The sequence below is a fragment of the Pinus tabuliformis genome, chromosome 1_1 (assembly GCF_031772625.1).
Source record: "Pinus tabuliformis cultivar Carrire ecotype Pingquan chromosome 1_1, CPIR1, whole genome shotgun sequence".
NCBI lineage: Eukaryota > Viridiplantae > Streptophyta > Pinopsida > Pinales > Pinaceae > Pinus > Pinus tabuliformis.
Genome location: NC_142297.1, coordinates 49688650 through 49711277, shown reverse-complemented (window position 1 = coordinate 49711277; position 22628 = coordinate 49688650). Strand labels below are relative to the sequence as shown.

Below are 22628 nucleotides of genomic sequence, written 5' to 3'. Positions count from 1 at the left end.
AACCAGCACAGACTTGGTTTAGATTTTCTCTCAATGAAGGCAAGATATATCAATCCAGCTTCTATTTTAGAGTATCCAAATCAAACATCTACCTCATTCTAATAACAAGTAAATAAATAAGTACAGAATGCTGGATACACACCAGTTCCATTAGAGAGGCTGATGTTTGGTACATTGTCGGTGTATCAACAGGAGAAATCTCTCTTCTATCTCTACCTAGTTGATTCTTTGCAAGCTGTGTCAAAGAATAGCTCACCTACAATTCAAGTTGAGAGAATACTAAATAAGTTGTTCCAAAAAATCTTAATTTCAACAAACAAACAAAAAACTTTCCTAAGCTTTCACAAAGAAAACAGCTGATTTAACATATCCCAGATATACCTCTTTCAAGAGCTCACGGGAAGACAAATAGGTATCACATAGTAGCCGACCTGCAATACATGACATTACTCCTGGGCTTGCTCCTGTCCCAAAGTTACCACTTCCTTTGCTAAGCTTAGGCATCACAGAGCGCTTCAACCGCCCAGTTTTGCACCACATGTTGCTGGGCACCTTGCAAGCCTGTCACAGGAAATGATGTAACATTTATAATTTTATATACAAAAATAAGTTGAAGTCCCTCAGAAATAGTGGTAGCATAGATGAATAAAAAGAAACAAATATCTAGGCCACCCCTTAGACATGATCAGTATTAACAAATATGTAACCCAAACTCTAGTCTGACAGTGTGCAAAAACAATAGTTGGTTCTTGGAATACATCTAAATTTTCATGTCAATTAAACAAATTCTATGGTGCAAAATAATTACGTGAAACATGCTTAAAGTTTGGGTAATGAATGCATCCCTATTTTAAAATTGATGCCTCTGGCACTAAATGAAATATTTAACATCAGATGCCTTGAATACATTTGACATGCATATAGTTTCATTGATGTTATTGTCTTGGATCAAACACACATTTGGACAATTAAAAAAAATGATTGGAACACTCATTTCAATTTCATGATTTTCCATTACCTTATGACATTACTTTGCCATCTGGTCCATGCAAAATAATTTGAGGCAAGGTAAAAATGATTGTTGATCTCTATGAAATGTATCATTTACACTTAGTATACACCTTTTTGGATGACTGAAAGTTACTCAAAGCACTCAATTAAGATGTTCATTTATCATTTGATTCAGGCACACAGTTTGAATGATCAAATATTAATCCATTGAAAGGTGATTTGTTTACATTAAAGGTTAAGTAAATGTTACATCACTTTCTCAAAAAACTCATGTGACAACCAACTCATGATAAATTCATCATGATGAGATTTCTTTTGAAAAGAAGTTATGCCATATTAAATTTGCATGCTAAAAGAATTTCCTGGAACAAGTTATTTTCAGCGACAACTATGTATTGTTGTTTCAAGCAAATAATATTTTTGTTTCAAACACATTTAATGTAATAAACGGCGATGCAAATGATAAAATATTTTTTTGAACATAAGCTTGATGCATAATCTCAAATGTAAATTTTGGAATTGACATTAATGGTGCGTGGTGAATTTATGGTGATGAGATTTCTCTGAAAAGTTTCAGTTATCTTAAATTTGTGCGAATTTCGAATGGTTAAATAATTCTTCATGACAGTCATCTACCATTTTATTTCAAGCAATCACATTTTGTTTCAAGCACATTAATGGAATGAATGAGAATGACAATACATATTGATGAGCAAAGGCCAATGATTTCTACAAATAACTTCTGAGCAAGAAATTCCCTTGGTGAATCTAAGCTAGAGACATGTTCCAGCATCTATAAATAACAGCAGAATATATCATTAATCCACTAAAACTACAGTTTGGAGCTCATACACAAAAGGAAAACTCGCAACTTCAAGAGTCTACTCATTGAGCTTAAGACTTGCCTTGTTGGAGCCTGGAGGTCCAATTTACCCCTATTGGTACTCATTTGAGTAGCATCGCATTAGACAGAACTGAACACAGACATTACTTCCAATACCTTGAGTATATCAAAAGTCACCCTACGACAAATCCCAAAGCCAGCTATTCATTCGTCAGACTGTTATAGTGCACCAAAAACAACATTCGAAGAGATTACTCTCTCATATTGGCCTTGTGTTGGTATATTTGAGAGCTAGCGCACCAGACACACTCGTTCTATGAGACAATTCTTGCTCAAAAAACACAATGTTAACTTGCATCACTTAAACTCATTTCTTGAATCATGGATTGAATGAAAATACTTTGTTTTTAAGGGTGGTTCATGGACACTGAGAGGCCGCTACATCCACAGGAAAATCCAGGTAGATCAACCCGAAGGGATCTACCCGTCAGCCAAACTAGCAAGGCCTAACCCCAAGGGCGTCGAGGAGATTTGACCTCGTGACATCAAGCTCAGAATTACAAATCAAATGTGGGGAAACCCCCCTTAGGTAGGAAGACTTCACATCCAAAGCCTAAAAGTGGAGGGCAAGGCCGTTGCGGTGATGGTAGGTGGTTTGCCTATTAGTAACCTTAGGTTCTTTGTAACGATCAAAGTTCGTATACCTGCAATAATCTTCAGAACACTTCGAAGACAAAAACATCCATTGTAGGACAAGTAATTATATATAAAAATATTCAAATACAAGTGAGATGATGAGATATTTACAAATGAAGGTGAGCGCCTGCATATATACCTAATCAAATACCTCTTCACCAAAGGTCATGTACTTAGGGACACACCTCTTCATTAACGAATGACTAGTTAATTAATCATTATTAATTATTATTATTGTTTACATTATTTGTATTAATTTTTATATATTTTATTCATAACATTGCCTTCCTCTTGAAAAAGCTTTGTCCTCAAAACTTATTGTTGACAAGGCATGTCATTTGTTTCTTTGTCTTGTAAACTATTTGCACCTTTCAGTATTCTTTGAGATGTCATCTTCACTGACACAAGATGATAAGATCCTTGGAGTGATAAATAAACGTGTCAAACTGAGAAGGGATCATACCATCCTGAATTAATCTTCTGTGAAACTTGGCATTTTACTTGGTATTTGGGATAATTTGTTCTTGTCGGTCTGGATTGTGTCGACACCATTATTCTTCGGAACATGAGTTTGTTGTTTATGTTTTGAGTGATACAAATATGTTGACTGATTGGGATGTCTGTTCTTGTGGTTCGGATGTCGATGAGGAGTACTAGTGATTTGATTTTCTCTTATCATGTGTTTGGCAATTTCCTGATTTACATAGGTGACAATGTTGTTGAGTTGGTCACATAACCTTCACTTTGTTGAAGAATGTAACTAGGTTCAGTCTTCATATTTATATTTGAGTCATTATGAAATGTATTATTATTATAATGACTTATTAAAGCATGGGTTTCATGCTTGGGTCATCATCTTATAGGTCAAAGTCCCCATTGAGGATTTCTAGGTTTTATATTGAGTCATCAGAGTCATTGTCCATTAAATGAGACCCTTCTTGGTCTTTTGAATCATGTAAAAAGAATTATGTTAAATATGTAATTTGTCACCTCCACACCAAGTCGGCCCTTGCCTAATGAAGTCAGTGTACAAGATGACAATTCGACCCACAGAAGAGGCTATATATACTAGTGCAGTTCGATCTATTTGGAGATCAACTCAACAAGTTTGATAGACAAGAAGGAAGTGCAGAAAAGTGTGAAGTTTGAGGAGAAGAAGGAAGGATTGCAAAAGAAGAACAAGTCGAAGTTTTTAGGCTACCTCTCTCTCTCTCTCTCTCTCTCTCTCTCTCTCTTATGCAAAATTACTGGGCTATTTGTTGGGTCGAAGTTCTGGATTTGTTGGATCGAAGTTTCGTTGCCAAGAAGGTCGTAATTCTGGATTCATTGGGTCAAAGTTTTGTTGCTACAGGGTCAAATATCTAGATCGAAGTTGCTGGAAGGAAGGGCTAACTTAGTGGTTGGAGGAAGTGTGTGTCTAGGTCGAAGAGTCTTGGATTATCTCGTCTTAACTACTGAAGGTAGAAATTTGACTGGGTTTTCCACTAGATAGGGGTTTTTCCCTGGCTGAGTGCCTACATCTTGTGTCTCTTATTCTTGTGATCTTCACACACATAATTTGGTAATTGCTTGATGAAAAATAATATAATAAATAAGTAAAAGAAGCCAACATAATTCACAAGTAATTATCAAGAAAGAGAAATCAAACCCTAATTCTACTAGCACTGAAAATCTGCTTAATAATAAAACCCTCAGAATTGTTGCACTAGTTTTCCCAAGTTGGGTTTTTCCCGAGACAATTGTCCAAAAATAATGGTGTCCCTTGTGTGTTTGTCTAATTCTTTCAGTTGATGATCCGTAGGTGGTTGAGACTGCATTGTGTTTATTTCGACATTTATATGGTTACATAACTTGTTCAATAATTAAACAAGTAGGAGAAATAAACCAGATAGTGCAAGAAAAACTCTAATAGGTTAGACTTAGAAATTTCAACATCCACCAAACTAGAATCTGAAGCACGAAGCTTCTTCTAGTTGGAAATCATTGGTGTAGACATGGGTATACAGTGTGCCATGTGAAATCTGCTCAACACATCCACAACATACTGCCCCTACATTAGAAAGATATGTCCCTCCTCCTGCCACACCTCAAGCCCCAAAAAGTAATGCATCAGCCCAATGTCCTTCATCTCGAACTCCATAGCAAGATCCTCCTTGCAACCACTAATCAGTCTCTTTGCCCCAATAATGAACAAGTCACCAACATACAACAGAAGAATGAGCGAATCATCCCCTACAACAATGTAGTATAGGTTCAGATCTGCACCACTCTTCGTGAAACCCATCTGCTGCAAGTAAGTATCAATCCTCAAATACCAAGCTCTCGGAGCTTGCTTAGGGCTATAGAGTGCTCACCTCAACCGACATACATGGGTCTACGGCCCAAGTACCTCAAAGCCCTGTGGTTGCTCAACATACACCTCCTCTATATCTCCATTCAGAAATGTGGTCTTGGCATTCATCTGATGGATCTGCCAACCCATTTCTGCAACAATAAAAATAAGGGATCGGATAGAAGTGTACCGAGCTATGTGAGCGAAGGTCTCATCATAGTCAACTCCCTATATCTGTGACAACCCTCTAGCCACAAACCTTGCCTTGAACTTCTCAATGTTGCCATCCATAGCATGCTTAATCTTGTCGAGCCACCTGGAAGTCACAACTGACTTGCCCTCGGGCCTAGGGACCACTTCCCAGACATTGTTCTTAATGATAGAGGCATACTCCTCCACCATAGCCTCTCTCCATACCTCCTAGTTGATAGCCTCCTCATAGCTAGTAGGCTCAAAGTCAACAATGATGGTAGCCTTGGCTACATAACTGCAAAACCACTCAGGTGGCACACTCTCCCTGTTCACCCTCTTTGGAGGACCAACAAACTCTGCTTCCTTCAACGTGTCTTGAAGCAACTTGGGCCTCCTCTTCCCTGAAGAAGTTCCCCATAGGGAAGCTCATCCTCTCTCCCTCCCCCAAGTCTAGTGAACCTAAAGGTCTGCCAACTGACGTCGGTTTACCTTTACCAACACTTGTCCTCGAAGAACCTGTATTGGCACCTGTGCTTGTGTCAATTGAAGTGCCATGTGAACTCTGTACCAGTGGACTCCCTAAAGAAATGCTCGGTGAACTCGCCATTGGTGCCCCATATGTCACTGACACTAAAGTACCTCCTGTACCATGTCACTGACACTGAGTATCTATTGTACCAGTCGATCCAGAACCCTGAGGTCCTATTCCTTGTACTTGACCTCCTTGCTGAGGAGAAGTATGTGACTCTCTCTCATCATACTCTCGTGATCTCCGATAGACCCTCTCCTCCTCGAACTTCACATCCCTCCTAATCACCATTCTCTATTTAGAAGGACTAAAGATTCAATAGGCCTTCGAAGTCTCGCTGTAACCCATAAAGTTACCCTTCTCCGCCATGGGTTCCAGTTACGTCCTCTGCTCCTTAGGGATATAAGAATATGTGAGACATCCATAGATACAAAGATGTGCCACATGAGGCTTCTCTCCAGTGAAAGCCTCCTCCGGAGTCATATTCACCAATACTCTGTGAGGACTCCTATTCTGAAGATAAACAACAGTATTGTAGGTCTCAGCCCACCAAAAAAGGCAACCCCTAATCATGAATCATCGCTCTAGCAGCCCCAACAATAGCTTTGTTCTTCCTTTCAGACACCCCATTCTATCGGGGGTTGTAAGGAACCGTGAACTCTCTCCTAATGCCCTCCTGTGCGCAGAAGTCAAAAAACCCACCATCGGTGTACTCACCACCATTGTCTAACCTCAAGACCCAAACCTTCCTACCTGTCTTCTTTTCCACAAGAGATTTGAACTCTTTAAAGTGACTAAAGACCTCACTCTTGGTCTTCAGGAAATATATCCAAGTCCTCCTAGAGTAGTCATCAATGAATATAACATAATACTCATAACCACCCAAAGACACATGAGACATACGGCCACTAACATTAGTATGAATAAAGTCTAGTATACCTGTAGATCTGTTGTCACTCACTGGGAATGGTAACTTGGTGTACTTGCCCAAAGCACACCCTCTGCAGACCTCATAATGCTCAACACTGAAATCAAGAACTCCAGTAGTGATCTCCCTCGGTACTCTCAAAGCTCCATGATGCATATGCGCCATGCTCTAGTGCCATAACTCGCACAAGACTCTATTGTTGGTGGTACTTGTGTGAGTGCTACCAGATGTGTTACTCACCAATGCTCCTGCCAACTGAAAAATGAACCTGTATAGTTTCCTAGAGCAAACTCCAATCACTTTGGCCAAAGTGATGGAAGCTCCCCTAGGATGCATCAATACCTGCCCTCCTGAGAAAGTGACGTCAAACCCCTTCTCCATAGCAGGCACTGAAATCAAGTTCTTATTCATCCCCGAAACATACAAAACATCCATGACCTTCAAAGTAGGCAAAGACTCCCTCTCAAAGGTCACAGTCCCCACACCAACAGCTCTCACAATGCAGTCATCTCCTAGTACAATCTCAATATCAAGCGCCCTCTCTACAAGCTCTGAAAAGAACTCTCGTTCACCTGTCATATGGCGAGAAGCCCCGTTATCTATGTACCACACATCGAATGATGTACTCCTACTAGATGTAGAAGTAATAAATGCAAACTCCTCGTCAAACTATGAAGCAAACTGCTCCACCTATGTTGAAGCTGCATTACCCTTCTTCCCCTTGTTCTTCCTCTCAGGACACGTAGCAACAGGGTGTCACATCTTCTAACATGCCCAACATTTGACTTTGGACATATCCGTATCTTTCTTCTTCTCCTTCTCCTTTCCCTTAGCCCCATCTGATGAGGCCCCTTTCTTGCCCTACCCTTTGTTCTTCCCCCTGGCTGTTAAGGCTACATCCTCCTCATCTGCTATCTTCACCCCACCACTGTCAATCTTTTGTCTCTCATGTTGTACACAATCATCCTAGAATCGGTCTCAATTGGGAAGATTCTCCCTAGAGGTAACAGCATCTCCAAAGACCTTCCAGGACTTAGGAAGCCCCGCTACAGTTATCCTGACTAACTCTGTGGTTGCAATTGTCTCACCAATAGCAGTCAAATCATCACGTACCTGTTTGACCCTGCCAAGATAATGAACTACACTTTCAGCCTTTGTCATCCTGATGTTCTTCAATTGTTTTGATTGCCATCTTCCTGCTCTCATTGGTACTCTGATAGAGAGTGGTTAGAGTTGTCCACATCTGCTATGCATATGTGTTTCCTCTCACTTGAGGAACCATATGATCCTTCAGACTGTCCATCAGAATCCTTTTTGCCTTTGCGTTGTTTTTTGTGAATTCAGTAAGTTCATCTGCAGCAGTGGGAGATACAACCACTTGCCACACTATGTCCCAAACTGATGCCTCCTCAAACACTGTATGAATTCTATCCTTCCAAACAGCATAGTTGGATATCCCATCTAGTTTGTCCTCTATCCTTAAGAACATGGCCATGACTGTTGTCCAAAATTTACAAAACCAAGAAAATGGAGAAATGAACTTTCTAGGACACCTTACTGTCCCAAAAGTTCAGACTATGTGAAACTTCACTTTGTTGTCCCAAAATATCAATGCGTTGTCCAAACTGAGTTTGTTGTCCAAAAATTCAGTTTGTTGTCCAAACCACTATTTGTTCTCCCAAACTATTGTTTGTTGTTCAAACTGCAATTTTCAGCCCATAGCTTTGATACCATGTTGAAATTTGACAACTAAAAAGAGTTTCCAACAATCCCAACCCAGTTATAATTTCACCTTATCACTCCCATTCAGTTAAATGTCCTTTCCCATAAACATACATTCAACATATAGAATTTTGGAAATGAAATTTTCAAATTAAACACATGGGACTGTCAACACATGCTAAAAATAAATATCGACATAACCAGACCAACAACACATAAAAATACACACATATTTTTGCTCAACTTATACCCAAGCAAAACCCCTTCAATCTTCTCTGAGGAAAACATGTTAGAGAGCTCTTCAAACTTATTTATCTTTCAAGTTCAAGAAAAATACATCTGCAGACAAAACAAAACAGCAAAATACAACTTATCTCTTCAGCACAAAACTCCTTGAAAATCGTGCCCACTTTGCCTTGATTTATGTGCCCATTTGAAGCTGAAAATATGTACTATACAGATACGACTATACAGACTGTCCGGTAGGGACTGTACATATTTTCATACCAATGTATGGATTGTATGGATTTTTTTCAAAAAAAATCAAAAACTTCACTCAAACGGTATGCAGCTCACAACATTCAATGTTGTTCGTATTATACCATCTGTTGTCTTCTAAACCTTGATTTCCATGCCCAACTTTCCCATAAATCACTCCTACAGCTTGCTGCAACAAATTTATCATTCAGAACTTTTCTCCAGCTCTCAGCCTCCTTTCTCCAATCTGCTCATGAAGAATGAATGCAGTCTCTCTTTTCTTTTCCCCCTTTTGTTTCCCTAAATGACTTTTGGGAAACCCTAAGATCTAATGGCCCAAATTCATTTAGATCAAGGGATGAGAATAAATGTGCATTTAATTCTCACTTTCTATTTTTTAACTCACCCATTAAATAAAGTATCGACATTGTACTTTATGTCTAAAGTCACCTTTAACTTTATAATTTAACATTGACTTTACCACTTATAAAGTCACTTTCACTTTATAAAGTCACACTTAAGAAAAAAAATATTTCGGACACTTTTCCCTAGGTAGAGAATAACCCATGGGAAACCACTTGTCCAAGGTACATTAAAAATCAACAAATAGAATTGCTTTTGTAGATGGAAAAGATCTAGATTGGGCAAATGATTCAAGCATCGATAAATCTAGGGTTATTGGAGTATGTGAAGGAAGTTTATTAGAAGTCATGGCACCATCTCCTCAAGCCCTAGTTCACATGGAAATCAATCCCATTGAACTATGGCATAGAAGATATGGACATTTATATTATAAGGTTATTCCCTCTCTCAATCAGTTGGTAAATGGAATTCCCAATATCAAAGAAGGTCATGAAGGAATATGCAAGGGATGTGCCCTAAGAAAGAATACAATGAAGCCATTTACAAGCAGTGAAACAAGGTCTAAAGAAATATTGGACCTCATTCATTCAAATGTGTGTGGGCCTATGTCTGACAAATCACTTGGAGGTCATCTTTATTATGTAACCTTCATTGATGATCACTCTAGAAAGACATGGCTATTGTTAGATAATCCAAAAATAAATATTATCATAGGTTATTAAGTGAGAATAAAATAATTATTAATTTAAGATATTAAGTTAATAATTATTAATCTAGAATATTTAATTATTTAATGGAGACATTTAGAATTAGTATACTGTTGTAAAAGATATGACTCTACAAATGTGTCGTATCTTAGGCTCTATTTTAGTAGAGTTGTTAGTAAGATTGTTTGAAGTGGACACTTGTTAGTAAGTGGACACTTGTTATTGCATAAGTGATCCATAATTAGAGGTAGTTAAGACATTGAACTTATAAATAGCTCATTGCAAGAGTGTTTGGTTGTTCGTGTGTAAACTCTTGCAAAATCAATATGTAATTGTTTTTTTATGATTAATAAAATTACGTGTTTGAGGACACTTCTGCCATTATTGTGGTATCAGAGCTCCAGTAATGCTACAGCTGATGTGAGGAGCAGATTCCAGCTCTACAGGCACATGGAAAACTCCATTAATTTGGTCAGTTAATATTTGGTACCTAATTTTTGGTTTTTTTACAATTTTTAAAGCTTGAGCGAGATTGAAAACAATCATGTGAAACAAAAAGGAACAAATGACAGTGTCCTGTGTATAAACTGCTAGAAAGATTTACACAGTTGGGCAATTAGATAATCCTAGCATACAACAGCATGCTCTCACATTTTGTAATAAAACCTAATATCATGAGGTAGAATCACAGTATATATAATTCATCAAACATAACATGTATCAAAGGCATTGAAATGTCGAAAACAAACACTCCTTAATCGTGTGTGGTTTATAATTATTTTACCCTTTCCAGCATGATAAAATCTAGTAACTGTTCCATTGTTGTTCGCCCATTTCCAAGTATGTCTAGTAAAATAGTGTTGGCTCAAGCCTACGGCTACAAGATATAGAGCTTGGGTTCATACCAAGTGCTCCACTTTAAAAACACTCCAATTGTAGCAGTGGTGGACAATTTGCACTCCAACGACATTTTTTGGGTTGCAAGAATTCAATTGTAGATTTGCTATTGTTTCCAAGAATTTGTCGGTGGGGTTTTGCTGTTTGAGAGACTTCGGCATCGTAGTAGACAGGACCTTTTCAAGACATCACCGCGGGCCTATCAGAGGATTTACTTCAAAGATTTGGATATTTTCCCTGATTGTGGAACCGACAATCAGATTTGTATCCTGGATCTTCGCCAGTCAAACTCCGTTATCTTCCCCCTCATTTGACAGCTTCTCCATGGATGCCACGACGACTGTGAAACTGTTGAGTTCGGATGCTTTGTCTCCAGAAGGTGGTTCCACGTTCACTGCCTCAGATTTTTCTGGTTTATCTTCTGACGGAGGAACGGCCTGCTTTTCGTGCGACTCAGGGCATTCTCCGACAGATTTGAAGAACTTCCCAGGCATTCAGTCGACGAAGGACTGGGAACGCTGGGGTTCAAATCCCTCTTAGAAAGTTCATCACGCAGCTCCTGGATCTTAAATTTCTTCTATTCTATTGCGACCTTTGATGAATTTTCAATCATCGTCATTACCAAAAACCAAAGAATTATGTAATAGACCACGAAGTGCAAATCTGGCAAAATCTGCCAAGCTGTCAGTAGATTTGTCAAATTTGGTGTTTTGGTGCAAAGCAGAGAATTATAATTGATGAATGCAGCAATAGAAATCATCGTTTCAACAACAAGAAATTGGACTCCACGCTGCCAGTCTCACACTTGCAACTCATTCACTTTTTAATGCAGGTTTTAAAGACTTTCATAAAGTTTTAATGGAGAGATAAGGTGTGAGCAGGTGTAATATTCTTGGAGAAATAAGGCGTGAGCAGGTGTAAAGTTTATTTATAAATAGTGGGGATATTACATTTTGTAAATTTGTGGGGTAATAAGGAGATTTTATTTGTAATTTGTTTTTGGAGAGATAAGTGTGGCATTGAAACTCAAAATAATTTTACTTTGAGAGGGGTAATTTTTTTTTTACTAGGATTTGCAAGAACATTGTAAAAGTCAAATTTCGAAAGTTACCTTGTAAATTTTTAAGAAATTGACTAGAGCCAAGTGCAAAGTTCATTCATTTTTCTCCCATTTCAACGACTATACGAGGGTCAAGGCCAAGCCCCGATAGATCGTTTTTTGTGTAGTGTGTTGCGTGTTGTGTTGCCCATCTTGATACTTTTTTTAGCCTGATTCTTGGTGCGAAGCTTCAACACTACAATGTCAAAGTTGATTAATTTGTTTTTTGATTCCGACAAACTTGAAGGCACAAAATCTTACAAAACATGGCAACTCCTCATCGAAAGCACTCTCATTTATAATGAATTGTGGCAGGGTATATGTGATGGCGATATTAAGCCAAATAAACCCACAGATGAAGTTGCACTAGCAAAATGGCAAGTTAAGAATGCCAAAGCATTAGCTCTCATTCATCTTCTGTCAATGATGAAATGTATGTCCATATAGTAAATGCTACAGATGCATGGTCTGCTTTGAGAACTTTTAAAGAATTCTTTGATACTCAGCCTGAATCAAAGAAAGTTGATCTACAATTAAAATTGTTGCAACAAAAATTGACTAAAGGAGGTGATGTTCTTGAATATATCTCAAGACTTAAGAATATTAGGCAGGAAATCATTAACGTTGGTTTTCCAGTTGTAGATGATAGTTTTATGGTCACAATTTTAATTGTTGGACTTCCTTCTTCCTACACACATTTTTTGGAGACTCTACAATTAACTGGTAAGTTAGAGAAACTAAAGTTTGATGAGCTCTACGAAATGTTGACCCAACATGATAAAACCTTTGGGAAGAAAAAGAAAGTTGGTGAAGATGTCTTTTTCACAGAGGCCAGCACTAGTAAATCATCGACTGACAGTTCTAGAAACAGAGGCAGAGGGAATTTCAATCAGAATCAAGCAGCACATAATGTACAAAGTCGAAGTCGAAGCCAAAGCAGAGGAACAGTTCAAGCAGGAGTATTTTTCAAGGCAGAGTAAACAATCAAGGAAGAAGAAATAGTAATCAAGGTAAAGGACAAGCTCAAAACAAAAGTCAAAGCAGAGGCAGAGGACAATCTTCAGGAAGAGGAAGAGACTTAAGTCAAATTGTGTGTCGAATATGTAACAAAGTTGGACATTATGTTGAACATTGTCGAACCTCTTTTAATAAAATTCCCAAGTTTCATCAGCACTCAACACAATTTGCAAATGATCAAGATGATAATGACCCAGACCATGCTTTTACTTCTTCGTCGGTATTACAACTTTCATCCCATCTTAGAAGTGATTATGAAGATGCTTGGATCTTGGATTCAGGTGCAACTCAACACATGACTTGTCGACGTGATTTTTTTTTTTGAATTTTCAAGAGTGCCAACTTAATTCCATTTTTCTTGCAGATAATACAAAACATACTCCTTATGGAAAAGGAACAGTTAAAGTTTTTCTCCCTAGCATTGGAGAAAAAATGATTTCAAATGTATGGTATGTACCAACCTTTAAGAAAAATTTGCTATCTTTAGTCATGATTCGACATGCAGGACATCAGGTAATTCTAGAAGATGGCCTAGTTAAGATTAATTCAGTCAAACAGAGCTTGAAAACAGTGATGACAAGTTATGAAGATGGAAAATTGTTAAGGATGAAAAGGACATTTATTCCAAGGCATTCTAATCACCTATAAGATTATGGCATGTAAGATATGGACATTTAAATTTTGATAGTCTTTCTCAATTGTAGAAACAAGGGATGGTTAAAGGACTTCCCACTTTCAAAAAGGAAAATGCAAAATGTGAAGCTTGCATTTATGGAAAACAAAGTCAAGAAAGCTTTCCAACATGTTCATGGCGTGCAAATAGGTTGTTGCGACTAGTTCACAGTGATGTGTGTGGACCACTACAAACTTCATTTGATGGTTGCAAATATTTCTTACTATTCATTGATGATTTCAGTAGAATGACTTGGGTTTATTTCTTAAAGCAAAAGTCAGAAGCATTTGAAAAGTTTAAAATGTTTCGCCAACATGTTGAAAATGAAGTCAAAGAAAAGATAGGTACTCTCAAGATAGATAATGGGGGAGAATTCACTTCAAATGAATTCAAAACTTATTGCAGTGATAATGGCATAAGAAGACATCTTACAAATGTTTACACTCCACAGCAAAATGGAGTAGTAGAAAGAATGAATCGCACCTTGTTAGGAATGGCGAGATCTATGTTAACTTTTAAAAGGTTAAGTCCAACATATTGGGCAGAAGCAATTCATACGGCTGTCTACTTAAGAAACAGATCTCCAACTACTTCTTTAGACGGAATCACACCTTATGAAGCTTGGTTTGGTTTCAAACCTCAAGTTAAACATCTTAGAGTTTTTGGATCAGTCTGTTATGCTTTAGTTCTAAAAGAAAAACGAACTAAACTTGACTCAAGAAGTTTGAAATGCACAATGATTGGCTATTCTAATGAGAAGAAAGGGTACTGTCTTTTGACCAATGGAAAATTTATTGTGAGCAGGGAAAAGAAAGAGCGCTGAAGAAATCGAAAGACTTCTTCAAAAGTTAGAAATCACCAAAGAAAAGGAAATATGCAAAGCCAACCAAAATCACCAAATTGGTATGAACTTGATTTTCCTTCATCTAAAGATGATTCCTCCAGTCCATCTACTTCAACAACACCATCAGGATCTTCTAGCAATTCATCCACATCTTCAAGCAGCAACAGTTCTTCAGACAGTGATTCTCCACCTCCAGAGTCTTCAACTGATCGACGAACGTCAGTTTATATTAATCCACTTTACAATGATGGTGACTTTTCAGAATCTCAAACAAGTGAGCATCAACTACCAAAATGGGCAGTTCAACTTTTGAAAGATGTAAGGCCTGATGAGCAGAATAAAACAGGAACAAGGAAGTCACACAGAAGTGAAGGCAATTTTGCACTGATAGCACATGATTTTACTGAACCTTCCACATACAACAAAGCAGTAAAACATAAAGAATGGCAACAAGCTATGATTGAAGAATATCGAGCAGTAATTGATAACAACACTTGGAAACTTGTTGATTGTCCTCAAAATGTTAAACCCATAGGATGCAAATGGGTTTACCGAACTAAGTACAACCAAAAGGGCAAACTTGAAAAGTATAAAGCAATACTTGTCGCTAAAGGTTTTGCGCAACAGAAGGCATTGATTATGAGGAAACTTTTGCGCCTACAGCTAAATGGAACACCATCTGATTAACACTTGCATTGGCCGCTCAGAAAGGATGGAAAGTTCATCAAATGGATGTGAAAATTGCTTTTTCTCAACAGGGATTTACAAGAAGTGTATATGACACAACCACCAGGTTTTGAAATTGAAGGGCACGAACATAAAGTCTACAAATTTATCAAGGCTTTATATGGGTTAAAACAAGCTCCCTGAGCTTGGTATGCAAAAATGAATGAATACCTTAGGAAAGTTGGTTTCCACCGAAGTGAATTTGATAATACTTTGTATGTGCAACAACAGGGCAAATATCTAGTGATTCTTGTTATGTATGTAGATGATTTGATCATTACTGGAAACAATGATGATCGTATTGCACAGGTGAAAACAAAGTTACATGCAAGTTTTAAGATGACAGATTTGGGATTACTTCACTACTATCTTGGAGTTCAAGTCTTCCAACATCCACATCATATTTTCATTTCTCAAAGTAAGTATGCAGCAGAGGTTCTTCAGTGATTTGGAATGCAGGATTGCAAGCCCGTTCTTACCCCCATGGAGCAAAACTTGAAACTTTCAAAATTCGAAGGGGGGGACTTGATTTATTTAACAAACACTCACCCTGATCTATCTTATGCAGTCAGTATTCTTTCACGTTTTATGTAGGAACCATGAGGCAGCCACTGGAATGCAGCCAAAAGAGTTCTTCGATATATCCAAGGAACAAAAGATTTTGGTCTTCCTTACACAAAGACTAAAAACTTCGTACTTGGTGGATATTCAGATGCCGACTTTGCTGGAAGTATTGATGATTGAGCATCAACATCAGGTTATTTAATGAACATGGGGTCAGCAGCAATATCCTGGAGTTGTAAGAAACAAGCTACAGTGGCCACTTCTTCAACAAAAGCAGAGTACATTTCAGCATAGGAAGCAGCATGTGAAATTGTTTGGTTGCGCAGAATTTTGCAGGACTTGGGCATTTCTCAGGCAGAAGCTACATAATTATTCATTGACAGTCAGTCAGCCATTAAACTTGCCAAGAACCCAGTTTTTCATTCAAAGACAAAGCATGTGGACACCAAGTATCATCATATCAGATCTCTCATTGCCAAAGATGTCCTCAAGCCAATTTATTGTCCTTCAGAAGATCAGATCTCCAACATTTTCACGAAACCGCTTGGCTGAATAAAATTTACTAAGTTCAGGGATGAACTTGGTATCGATCGTAATGTATCTTTGGATCATAGGGAGGAATGTTAGATGATCCAAAAATAAATATTATCATAGGTTATTAAGTTAGAATAAAATAATTATTAATTTAAGATATTAAATTATTAATTATTAATCTAGAATATTTAATTATTTAATGGAGACATTTAAAATTAGTATATTGTTGTAAAAGATATGACTCTACAAACGTGTCGTATCTTACACTCTATTTTAGGAGAGTTGTTAGTAAGATTGTTTGAATAACTTTTATTGTAAGTGGACACTTGTTATTGCATAAGTGATACATAAGTAGAGCTAGTTAGGACATTGAGCTTATAAATAGCTCATTGCAAGAGTGTTTGGTTGTTCGGGTGTAAACTCTTGCAAAATCAATATGTAATTGTTTTTTTTATTAATAAAATTACGTGTCTGAGGACATTTCTGCCATTAGCTATATATCTACTCAAATTAAAGGACAAAGTATTTGAAAAGTTCATGAAATTTATATTTGAAGTAGAGACCTTAAACAAAAGAAGCCAAATTCAGGGATCTTAGTTGGCTACAGTCTTTCTTCAAAGGCATATAGAATCTACATCAAGGAAAGAAGACATGTTGACGTAAGCAGGGACGTTATATTTGATGAAAATCATGCCTACAAAAAATCCAAAGATATTCCTATTGATTTTGATGATGGGGACATACCACTATTCAAAGAAAAAGAGCTCCACGACAATCCTACTACAAATCAAGAAGAAGAAGATGAGGGACCAAGTGATCATATCCAACCTGTGATCATACCCGACACAAGGAAGAAGACAAATTGGTTGAAAGCTACTCTTGAATATGCTGAAGGACATGGGGCTACGAAAGGAACCTTTAGAGAAAGCAAAAGACCAAACCTTATCAATATTATTCATAACAATTCGCTAAATAAAATAAATATAAATATTAAATAATTAAATATTATTTATGTTAAATAGCCATTAAATTAAGTGAAAAGGCATGTCTAAAAGATGCCCATTCACGAAATATCACCTACTGAGGTATAAAAGCAGGGCCTCATTGTAACATTCAAATCATCTTATATCATCTTATACAATTTTATATTAGATTTTAAGCTTCTGTGGTAGTTTTTTGCAGTGGCATGATCCGAATTATCCACAATTTCGTGTTCATTCCGTCGACGTTTCAAACCCCAAAGGGGGTCCATCATCAGGACTAAATTAGATAGAATATGAATGAAAGTTTATTGACAGAAGATTCTTTCGACCTGGGTATAAATAAACCTAGATCCCTAATTTTTATATAAAGAAGATGACACTTATATATATGATTTCTTATTTATTTTTATTTATTATTATTTTATTTTTATAGTAGTTTTAAAAAAAAATTAATTAATTATTTTTTTTAGCTTTAATTATTCCCATTGTTTTACCTAGAACCTAAAAATATTTTAATTGATTTACTTAATTCACAAATAAGTTTAATTTATTTTATAATTCTTTCTATTTTTTTTATTTTTATTTAATTAATTAATTTAAATTTAATTGATTAATTAATTAATTATTTTAATTAATTCCTTTTTATTTATTTTATTTGTTGTTATTTACCATTTTTCATTGTTAATCCTATTTAGCCCTAATTTTCTAATTAATTAATTAATTAATTTATAATCTTTATTTTATTTATTTATTTATTAATCAAATGTTAATCTTTGGTTATTATTAATTATTTTAGTTTAATTAATTGACTAATTTTATTTAATTTTTATTTTTATTTTTATTTAGAATTAATTAAAATGATATAATTAAATAATTAAATTAATTTAAATTAATTAATTCTGTTTTAATTGATCTGATTAAATTTAATTAAAATTGATTAAGTAATTAGTTTATAATTCTTTCTATTGTTTTTATTTTTATTTTTATTTAATTAATTAATTTTATCCATAATTCTTTTTTATTTATTTTATTATTGTTATTTACCATTTTTCATTGTTTAACCAATTAAGCCCTAATTGTCTAATTAATCAATTAATTCATTAATTAATTAATTTATAATCTTTATTTTATTTATCAATCAAATGTTAATTTTTTGGTTATTATTAATTATTTGAGCAATTTTATTTAATTTCTATTTTTATTTAGAATTAATTAAAATTAATTTAATTAATATAATTAATTAAATTAAATTAATTAATTTTGATTTAATTAATCTAATTAAATTTAATTAAAATTAATTAATTAATTTTATTAATATGAAAACCCCTGATACTATGCTTCCAAAGGCCTGGAGGGGTTTATTTGTCTGATCAGGGGAAGCGAATTTCCACTAATTTCACTCCCATTGTCCCTGTTGAGGTTCTGAGGAAATTTCATAATTTCGATGGCCTCTCTGATTTTTCTTTTATGATAATTATCCTCTCTTGCAATTATTTTAGTGTCTTCCAAACACACATGATGTTTGGTTTTGGACGAGTGTTCTGCAAGGGCTGATGTACAAGATCTCTCATTCTTTATATCAGTCGCGTGCTCTTTTAGTCTTATTTTCAGAGACCGACCTGTTTCCCCAATATAACTCTTGCCACAAGAGCAATCGATCTTGTACACACCCTTGAGTTGTTGACAATAAATGTTATCCTTTACTAACCTCATCATTTGCCTTATAGTTCCACCTGTTGTAAATTGAGTGTTTATGTTATTCTTCCTTAAAATTTTTGCAATCTTATCTGTAATCCCTTGGATGAATGGAAGATAAACTTTTCCGTAATTTTCTTTCTTGTCTTCAGGAGGACGCTTAGAGAGGACCTTATCCTGAGCTCTTCTTATAGCTTTCTTGATACTCCACCCTTTGTATCCAAGGTTTTTGAAGACAGAGGTTAAGTGTTCAATCTCTTCTTTTAGGTGATGAAGGTCAGAAATCCCGAAAGCCCTAACAGCTAGAGTGTTTAAGACGCCAGATTTTTGGGAAGGATGATGGTAAGAGTCAGCATGAAGATTGCTATCAGTATGAGTTTTCTTTCTATAGACCTGGTGTCCCAAAGTACCATCCTCTTTTCTACTGATCAGAACATCTAAAAAGGGGATCTTACCGTTCTCTTCAAGCTCCATAGTAAATTATTATTTTAAATACCTTCTGTGTATTTTAACATTCAAGTTTACCAGCTATCAGTCCTTCGTGCTTCAACATAGTTTTTATGCTACACCAAAAAGATATTATGGATATTGTTGTGGCTTTTTCTAGCACCACCTGCAACACGAGTGCTTCAGGGGACATAGAAAGGCTCCTAGAGACAGCCTCTGGGTTGATTGTAGACCAGTGCCTAGGACATCTTAAAGAGAGGAGTTCATAGAAGATTATGAGTGGGGTTTTTGTTGCACTCCAATTGTCACGTAAGTAAAAGATAGCAAGAGGGGCTTGGTTCAATAAGCCTTCATTAAAGTAGACTCAAGCCAACATATGAATCCAAATGCACGGGGTTATATCTTCTAGTGGCCGACACACAACAATGAGACAACTTAATACTGAAGTTGTAGAGATGGTGGAGAGGAGGAGAGGAAGGAGGGAAATAGATGTGTAGGGTTGCAGACAAACAAAATCCTCAACAACAATGTTCCAGTAGAAATATAAAAGAGGAAGGAGGTGAAATGGTAGAAACAGCAGTATGCTAATTAAGGTTTCATGCCAAATATAACATGGGTATCATTAGCACCAAACAACATGGGTAAATCTGGGCTCACACAGGTACTGTAGGTTAATCCAATAACACAAATAAATCTGCAATTATTACAAGTAGTGTATGCTATTGAATAACACAAGTAAATCTGTAATATAACATAGGTACAGTACTCTATTTAGCAGCCTAGATAAATCCATCAATCAAGGAGAAACCCAATAGCTTCATTACATTATTTCAAAGAAGGGAAAACAGAAATTAAACGAGATTTACCAAGAGGAAACATGCTTCACATTGATCATGCTTGGAATCACCAGGGAGTTTCATTAATCCAATATAAGTCCAACACACCAATCCATAACATTCAGTGCAACATCAGTCAAGTCCCCCATGAATGAGCAAATAGAACCAAAGTGGCATCTCTGAGAAATTCCGGAACCTTTTATCAATGGGAGCTTGGATTACAGTTAAAAAATATCTTCGCTAGAGCTCCAGCTATCTGCTAGACTTGTTGTCTTAGCGTGTAAGGCTCTGCTGCCCAAAATGATTCCAATCAGAATTCGATCCCTTCTTGGAAATAAGCAGAAATTTGCAAAATAATGAAAAGAAAGAGGGAAACGAAAAGATAATGGAGAAAGTGTCCCATCTGTTGTTCCTGTGAATGACCTTTGGTCAAGCCATGTCTCAGTTGTGATGTGTTTCCCTTGCCACTCAATCGGTTCCACCTTAACTGCCTGAATTTCTCATTCTCTGGAGTAGGGAGTGGGTCAACTGTGAATGTCTATCGCGGAGTGGGAATAGAGTGTCCAAGCAGTCCTTTGCTGGGTATTGGAGTGGAGCTCCATGCCGAGCCATTAAGTCTTCCTGAGCCTCCCATATTGCCATTTACTCACAGCAGTCATGCAGTGAAGCCGTCTAATCCATTTATGCGGCCTATGTAGTCCTTGGTTTGCAAGGGCTTCTATAAGATTAGCCCATTTCAGTGTGCCATTGCCCCATGCTTTCATTCCAATGTTGCACGAAGCGGGGACGAAACATGGACCTTTTTTGGAAGCGGGGACACGAAAGCGTCATTTTCCAAAAATTTAGGAAGCGAAGCGTCTGCTATATATATATATCAAAACTTGTGTCTGCTATATTTATATTTTTTTTTGCTATATATATAATTTTTTCTTTTTTCTTTTTTACATTTTTTTATAATTTTTTTCGAAAGCTTGACGCTTCATACGGCCGAAACGTGTTTCGGAGGTTCGTAAAAAAACCGCAACGCGGTTCGAAAAAACTGAAACGCATTTCGGGCACACGCTTCCTGAAATTTCTAGGAAGCATGTTTATCAGCCCGAAACACATTTCAGTTTCTCCAAAACGCGTTTCGGATGGCACTTCCCCCACGCATCCATACGGATTGCAGATCGGGGTTTTGATCCTGGGGGGGACGTTTCCTGCAACACTGTTTCATTCAATACCACAGCTACCAACCTATCCACCTTTAAAGCTCTGTACTGTGCTCTCAGGGCCTTGTTGTAATTGAGGCTTTTCCCTTTGAAACATTATGAAACCGAGCGCTATGATGCCCCTCAGCCCCCCTTTGGTTTAGCCCCTCTCTGTGTTTCTGCATAAAAGGACCAAGGTTGTGACCTGGGGCTTAGCCCTAAGGCGCTAGAGCCTTTAGACTCTTTTCCGGGGGCCTTTTCCCTTTGTTGCATAATATCCCGCATACTGACAATTTTCAATGCTTTGCCTTTGATACCACCCCTTGACACCTTGCGATCGTCGATCTACGAGATTGGGCCCACCCAGGGTATCGCAATCACAACACGGGAGAGGGAGAGACCCATCCACTTCTTTTCATAGCGTAGGCCGACTGTCTGGATGTGAACTCCTTATAAGATGTAACACATAAAATATCGCATCCGAGGAAGTTCCTGCATATCGCAATCGCAAGCCGGAAGGGACTTCGGAGGAGGAGGAAACTTTGCTTTGTGCAATCGCCAACTACGGGATTGATGACGTCATTAGTGCCATGTGGCACCTCCTGAGTGGTGACACATGTCACCCAAAAATGCCGCCATATGAGCCATCAACGACCCCATGGATTCTTAGGACCAATAGGATTCTGCCACGTGACCCCCCTGGAGGAGAGAGAAAATGGTTGTCTGCCTCTGGTTTTGCAATTGATTTGCTTTGTAAAATGAAATCGGCCCCTCCTCCCCCACAATTCCTTAAGAATGGCCCGTTGGGCCCGCAGATCGTCGAATTGTCGATATTATGGGGCCTAATATGCGGGATTGCGGCACTGCAAGATGTTGGGCCGCGAGATGCACGATATGGCGAGACCACCGGATGCGGGACAGAGGGATGTGCAAGACCTACCCACCGCCAATCTCTGATTTACTGTGCATTGGGCCCTCCGATTGCGATGAGCCTCCTTTGGTCTTTTCTCCTTGTTTTCTAGCTCTAAAAAGGGTCCCTTCAGTCTACTCTAACTTCTGATCCAAAAGTCCATTTTTAGACTTCCATATACTGTTGGAAAGCTCATTCTGAGCACTATGCAACGGAGAGGGTCTGATTAAGCTTGGAGAGCTTGTGTGGCTTGGGAAATGGCTTCAAACTTCACTGCTTTTCTGCACTTTGGGCAACTGATAACTTTATAAAGTAGTGAGTGACAACAGATACGTTGCATACATGACAAAACTAATAGAAGCTTAACCAACTAAATTTGAAGAAGTTGTTCATCAAGAAGTATGGAAGAAGG

General features: G+C 37.2%; 1 protein-coding gene across 1 annotated transcript in view; it reads right to left on the bottom strand.

Moving 5' to 3' along the window:
• LOC149211512 (DNA polymerase alpha catalytic subunit-like) overlaps positions 1 to 22628 on the bottom strand; it is a 207390-nt gene that overhangs the window by 41300 nt on the left and 143462 nt on the right. Inside the window, exons 11-12 of the mRNA XM_089391517.1 lie at positions 382 to 561; positions 143 to 256 (exon numbers count right to left, since the gene is read on the bottom strand). Coding sequence (XP_089247643.1) covers positions 143 to 256; positions 382 to 561 — 294 coding nt within the window. The remainder of the gene's footprint in view (positions 1 to 142; positions 257 to 381; positions 562 to 22628) is intronic.